General features: G+C 51.2%; 1 protein-coding gene across 1 annotated transcript; it reads right to left on the bottom strand.

Moving 5' to 3' along the window:
- Positions 1 to 674: 674 nt before the first annotated feature.
- LOC102372439 (hemoglobin subunit epsilon) lies at positions 675 to 3049 on the bottom strand. Its single transcript, XM_006037930.1, has 3 exons — positions 2925 to 3049; positions 2605 to 2827; positions 675 to 902 (listed from the first exon to the last, which is right to left on the bottom strand). The coding sequence occupies exons 1-3, from the start codon at positions 3014 to 3016 to the stop codon at positions 774 to 776; spliced, it is 444 nt and encodes a 147-aa protein (XP_006037992.1). The 5' UTR covers positions 3017 to 3049; the 3' UTR covers positions 675 to 773.
- Positions 3050 to 6415: the final 3366 nt, after the last annotated feature.

Raw genomic sequence — 6415 nt, 5'->3', positions numbered from 1 at the left:
CAGGGGATGGGTGAGCCTGGGCAGGCCCTGTTTAAACACTCTTCCCCTCTGGCACTGTGAGGGACCGGAGACTGGGCTGGATGGAGCTCTGTTGTTCTTATGCATGCCCTTTTCTCTCTCTCACTCTCAGAGTGACCCAAAAAAGCCAATGTCCAATACCCCTGGAGTTATTTTGCACAGGGCATTGCCATGAAATGCAAGTTAATCAAAACCCTTCCAGCCATCTCTAGGTCTAAGAGTCCCCCAGCTGAGAGGCCATGATTTTTTGGCACATTTCTTGTAGGTCTGAGGTGCAGAGGGTGATAATCCCGAGCAAGAGAAAGACTTGCCGTTGTTCTGTCATCTGCCGTTGTTCTGTCATCTGCCACCAGCTCCATCCTCTTTGCAATCACCCTGCAGAGAGCTGAAGGCTCTTCAGTTCAGTCTTCTCTTCTGCACCGTATCCCTCTCTGCAGCATGTCACTGCCTGAGAGGGCTGTGCTGGGAAAGGCCTGGTGCTGGCTATTGAGGACAATGCTATTTAGCATGCAGGGAACCCTGAAAACTCAGGAATGCAAGCCAGCAAATCCTGTCCTATTAATGACACATCTGATCAGGCCTCCCCCAGAAGTCCAGACCCTCCCGCCCCTTCCCACTCCCAGCAGAGACACAAGGACATGTGCACTTCAGTGCATGGTTTTTATTTGACTGTTACAGCCCATAAATACCCAGAAGGCATCTCCAGGCCTGTAGCAGACCTGGAAGGAAGCAGGATCTCTTCATCACCCGCTGCCTTAGTGGTATTTGCGAGTCAGTGCATGAGCCACCACCCCTACCAGCTTCTGCCAAGCGGCATGGCAAGCGGGGGTGAAATCCCTGGCAAAGTGAGCTGCCAATATGATGATGAGGATGTCTCCCAGGAGCTGGATGGGGGAAGAAAAGAGATGCATCAGTGAATCAGCACTGCGTTTCTGTGTCCAAGTGTTGCCAGTCTGGGCTGCTAGCATTCACTATTAACTGCTAGGCGATGGAAGCTGGTGCCTCTCTGAATGAGTTAGTTTCCCATATGCCCCCCTAACGCCCTCTTTCTGCTACTGCTAAGATACTGTGGTGAGGAGAGTCAAACAGAGAGGTAGTCAGAAGCCCAGCCCTCTTGACAGACAGATAGTTTCGTGTTTAGGAGACCTTTCAGAGCTGAATTTTCACTGCCAGGAAAGATACTCTATTGCTGAGAGTGCCAGAGCTGTCTCACTACCACATATAGGTTATGTTCCTTTAGCCATTTCTGCTTCTGAGTCCATCCTTTTCTTTCTTTGCTTCAGTCCCCGACACCCTTCCCTTCATTGCTGCAGAGTGAAGTTCACCAGTCCCCCCACCCTGGGCAATGGGCCAGGACAACACAAGGCCTGGGGCTGATATGAGACCTGTAGGCCAACGAGAAGCCTGAAGGGTGACATGAGTAGCATGGTCATCATAGAGGACATTCCAGTTTTCTGCTACTCTGTCCTCTGTTGATACAAAACTGGACACCTTTATGTCCTCTATTTTTCTCTTGAAGAGAAAAATAGAGGACATAAAGGTGTCCAGTTTTGTACTAAGAGAGGATAGAGGACAACCGGACTATCCTCTATGATGACCACCCTAGACATGAGGCCTGTAGACCAAGACAAGACCTGTAGGGTGACACAAGGCCTGTAGACCAACATGAGGCCTGTAGGCCAACACGAGGCTTGTAGGCCAAGTCAAGGCCTGTACAATGACACAAGACCTGAAGACCCAACAAGGCCCATAGGCCAAGACGAGGCCTGTAGGATGACATAAGACCTGTAGGCCAAACAAGGCCTGTAGGCCAACACGGGGTCTGTAGGCCAAGATGAGGCCAATAGGTCACCTCAGGCCTAAGTGTTGGGTGTGAATGTGGCCTATGTGGGGCCTGGGTTTATGTGGCTCCTCTCCTTTTGTTCTCAGGCTGCTGTCTCCTCCTTAGGGCTGGGCACAGGCCTCTCACCCACCACCCTCAAACTTCCACTCTTCTTCTCCCCTCCTTTTCACCTCTGTTCATCCATTGCTTCCACCACTTTTTTCCCACCTTTCACTCTACCCCCACTCATCATACAGTCTCCATGTGCCTCTCCTCAGCCCTCTAATCCCCCCTCCTTGATGTCTTATAGGGCTCTCTCTCACCAATCTCCTCTACCCCTCATACCCCTCCTGACTCTGGATCCCTGTGGCACATGGCCCGGCTAGGTCCTCCCCATCCACAACCCCAGCACTGCCTCTGGTCCGTACACTCTTCACCCCCATGCCAGTGCCCTCAACTTTATCTCTCACAGCCATGTACTTGGCATCACTTGGTTGGGCACATGCACAATGGCCATTTAAGCCTTCTGGTTTAGGCTGGAAAAAAGGATATCTAAAGGGAGGGGCATAACCATCCCATCCCAGGCATCAGCCACGTGGCCCTGATCCTCACTTAATACCGTTTTACTGATTTCAACACAGCAAAGGATCTCACCCCATGTGAATGCAAACGCTTGTATAAGCTCCTGTATAACCCAGAGAGGGTGGTAGGGGCCTATTTAGGGGACTGAAGAGGGCCAGGGAGAAGCTGGAAATCTCACTCACCCGGAAGTTTTCGGGGTCCACGTGCAGCTTGTCACAGTGCAGCTCGCTCAGCTTGGCAAACGTGCCCTTGACGTTGTCCAGGTTCTTCACAGCGTCCCCGAAGGAGGTGAGCACCTTCTTGCCATGGGCACGCACCTTTGGGTTTCCAGTGATAGCGGTGGGGCTGGAGAGGTTCCCGAAGTTGGAGAAGAACCTCTGGGTCCAGGGGTAGACGATGAGCAGCCTAGAGAGAGGGAGACACAAGCAGAGCCACGGTGAACACGTCTGTGTGCAGGAAGCCTCCGGTGAGGGCTGAGCAGAGGTCCCTGGGACCAGCCTACCTGGCCAAGGCTTCCCCACCGCATTCCTCCACCTTGACCTTGCCCCAAATGCTGGTAATGAGCTGCTTCTCTTCAGCTGACCACTGCACCATGGTGGCGAACGATAGCTTGCTTGCAACTGCAGTGATGTCGGGAAGCAGAAACTGAGCTGCAGACCCCTCGGGGTCACTTTTATCCACTCCCGGCTGACACGGTCATTGGTCAGGCCTGGGTGGGGTCCACGCTGACGGAGGAGAGGTCAGTAGGCAGTGTGTGCTGGGGTGTGGTCTTTGCACTTGGGGGTCTCAGGACCAGCCCAACAGATGTGCTAAACTTAGGCTTGAATATTGACTCCCTTCCCCCTTCCCCTGCTGTGTGTGCATGCACACATCCATGAGATCTCGCACACACACTGCTGCCTCCAAGAGATATCAGCCCCATTGCACAGTGGCTCCTTACGAGGTCCCTGACCCTTGGCTTCCCTTTCTGATGGTCAAGTCTCCAGCTGAGGATTTAATTGCAGCTGTGAGACACTTCAGCACATCCAAACATGCATTTAAGCAATCCAGTTTAGGGTACAAATTGAATTTTTGCCTGCATTTTGTTTTTGAGGCAGTGTCTGTGAAGGAATCATGCAGACTCAGCAGCTCTGATTTCATCTGTAGTGTGAAGGATTCATCGCAGTCCCAAATGAAAGCAAAACTGTGCCTGCGGGTTCATGACAAACTGCAGGCTAGATATTTTCCTCACTGAAATGGCAAAGTGTGTCGTTGCAAGGACATGTGGTTTTAAGGGGAATAAAGTGCTTTCTTACCAGCAAGGATCTGGCTAACCACACTGATCTCACCACCAATCACTGTTAAACAAGTCACCAGGGAAATGGCTTCTGGAAACCGGTTTGCTTAAGTGCAGGGTAAATAATGCACAAACCATGCAGAGCTCACAGCTGCTTGCTCCAGACCGTTCATAGTCTCCATATGATGCAACGAGGACCGTGTTTCTCTTGCCTATGGCTGGAGATGCGTGTTGTATTTGCTTTTCTTTTACCTCTATGTGCTAATCATTGTGGTTAGCCAGAGCTCTGGGATAAAACAGCTGGATACACTCGTAAATGAAAGCAAGCCCAAAGAGGTACACATAGGATAGGACCTGAAGGGACTCAGCATCTCTTCCCCCTGCTTCATGGGCTGTTTGCTGGCCCTCTCTGCAAGGGGAAATGCCCAGAGATGCTGAGTCCCTTCAGGTCTGATCACTTTCAACTAGGAGCTCAAGATATTTGTAACTCTAGATGCTCACCTACGTCCACCCTGACTGTGCCTCACTGAAGCATTGCGGTCATAGGGTCCTGATCCTCACCTGACATCACCTGGTATCTCTCTACTGATTTCAACACGGAGAAGGATCTCACCCCACATGAATCAGACTGAGCCCTGTGTTTCTGATCCTGCACAGGACTGGGACGGAGATCGGCCTCCCAGAGCAGCGGAGGCTAAAGCAAAACAGCCGTGTGCTTGGGACTTTCAAAGGGTCCTCCAAAGATGTACACAGATGGCTCCACTGCAATTGTGCTCACGGGTGGGGCCAGTGCATTGCTTTCTGACTTCAGGAAACATTAGCAATACCAGAGGCAAGGGCTTTCCCTGGACCATCAGAGCTACAACTTTCTAACCCTAATATTAGCAGAGTGGGCACTTTGCTGCCCCTGACCCCTCTGGAAGATAAAATGCACTCTGCCACATCCTTGGCTGGTATAATAATTAGCAAAGCCCAGGACAATCAGAGAAGGAAGACCCCTTGCCAGCAGCTGAGGGCCTGACCAGCTTGGCTCTGTCATGAACATTGGTATCAGCTCTCTGTTATCTTGTACCTGGTGTGGATCTTTGCATCTCATGCAAAGAGGGTCGAAAATGCTACAGGAGCAGAGTAACTGTGGTGTGCACCCATTTTGCACAGGTGAAAATAAAGATGCAAAGGCCAAGGCAACAGGACCATCTTTTTTGTACTGTTTCCACCTCTCTATACATCCTTCCTGCATGGAAGAGTAGGATCTTGGGGCTGGAGAGTGGACAACGCTTGGTCCCCTGTCCAGATGCAGGATGCTGTCCCTCAACCATCCCAGGCAGATGTCTGCCCACCCTGTGTCTGGACCCATCTGGGAAGGAGATGCTTCCCTGTTTAACCATCCCACTGCTCTCATGGTGAGGAAGACTTTTTCTCAGCTGCTTTCTCAGTCTGTTTTACTGCAGTCCTGTCCTCTGTGGCCAGGGAGAGGGGTTCTCCCTCTTCTGTATGGCAGACTATTATGCCCCTCTCTTTAGATCTCCTTTTCTTCAAGCTAAACCCATCCAGTCCCTCCTACTCTGCTTAAGCAACCTGGTTTGCAACATCTCCATCACCTTTATCACTTACTTTGGACTTTCCTGGGGCCAAATCAGGCATTTTGCCTGAGTGAGAGATGAGCTAAAGTGTCAGAGGAATTCTGGTCTGGCAGCAGAGAAAAGCCACGGAAAGCTATAGAGTTTCCCTGGGTTTATTTACTGTATTGATTTAATCAGTGTATCTGCCGCTTTGCCCAGGAAAGGCTTGGGACCTGCAGAACTGAGGGCAGGGTTAATCTCCAGGGAAGACCTCAAGATTTGGCCTCCTATTTAGCACATCGAAAGGGATGCACTTAAAAAGAAAAGAAAGGCAGTCATCCTCAGCTTGCATTAGTGAGCGTGAGTCCCTGAACCTGCACAGCTCGACCCCTGTTCAGCCCTGCTGGGACCCTGCCTGTTTCAGGGCAAGTGCATTTGCTGTGTCCAACACCACCAACTCATGCTCATCCTCCATTTCAGCCGTGTGCAACAGTCTCTTCGCTTTCATGTTTTAAAAATAAAACAGGCAGGGGAAAGCATGCAGTTGCCCCCTTTTTGCACTGATAATGATGAGGAGAGGAGACTGCAGGCTTCAGATAAAGGCACTTAGCAGCTGGCTGCTGCTGGCTGCAGTGTTTTGTGCGGAGGGGGCAGGCAGGCTCCCCGTCCCGCTGGGCTCAATTGTCTTGCAGGCTTTAGAGGGGTTGTTTATAGGAACAGGGCATAGAGAGTTACACTACACAGATGACCCCCGATGCAGGCACTCACACGGGAGCCGGGTAAAACACAGAAATGCATGGTGCAGAACAGCCATTCGTGCCACAACCAGACTGCATTAGACCAGCGGTTCTCAACCTTTTTTGTACCAGGACCCATTTGTAAACAGCAATGGCCAGTCCCAACCCAGTGCCCCTCAGCCCTGACCCACTGCCCCCAGACCCTCCAGTGTGTAGGGCAGGGGAGGGCCCAAGCAGCCCCTTGCAAGCTGAAACTCTGCAAGGAAATCGCCACAGCTACCCACATTTTTTCTCCTTAAAAGGAAAATCCAATTTAAACATTTTTGAAGCCATTTTTAAAGCTTGTTTGCAACCTTCTCGTATATTTTTGCAACCCACTTTTGGGTCACAACCCGTGGGTTGAGCAACGCTGCACTAG

Source organism: Alligator sinensis, unplaced genomic scaffold, assembly GCF_000455745.1.
Source record: "Alligator sinensis unplaced genomic scaffold, ASM45574v1 scaffold1333_1, whole genome shotgun sequence".
Taxonomy (NCBI): Eukaryota; Metazoa; Chordata; order Crocodylia; family Alligatoridae; genus Alligator; species Alligator sinensis.
This window is presented reverse-complemented; position numbering and strand designations above follow the sequence as displayed.

Excerpts from the sequence above, each read along its gene's own strand:
- LOC102372439 (XM_006037930.1), bottom strand. The coding sequence starts at position 3,016 with ATGGTGCAGTGGTCAGCTGAAGAGAAGCAGCTCATTACCAGCATTTGG. Across the intron at positions 2,828-2,924 it reads GGTGGGGAAGCCTTGGCCAG|GCTGCTCATCGTCTACCCCT; the intron begins GTAGGCTGGTCC and ends CCCTCTCTCTAG. Across the intron at positions 903-2,604 it reads TGGACCCCGAAAACTTCCGG|CTCCTGGGAGACATCCTCAT; the intron begins GTGAGTGAGATT and ends TCCCCCATCCAG.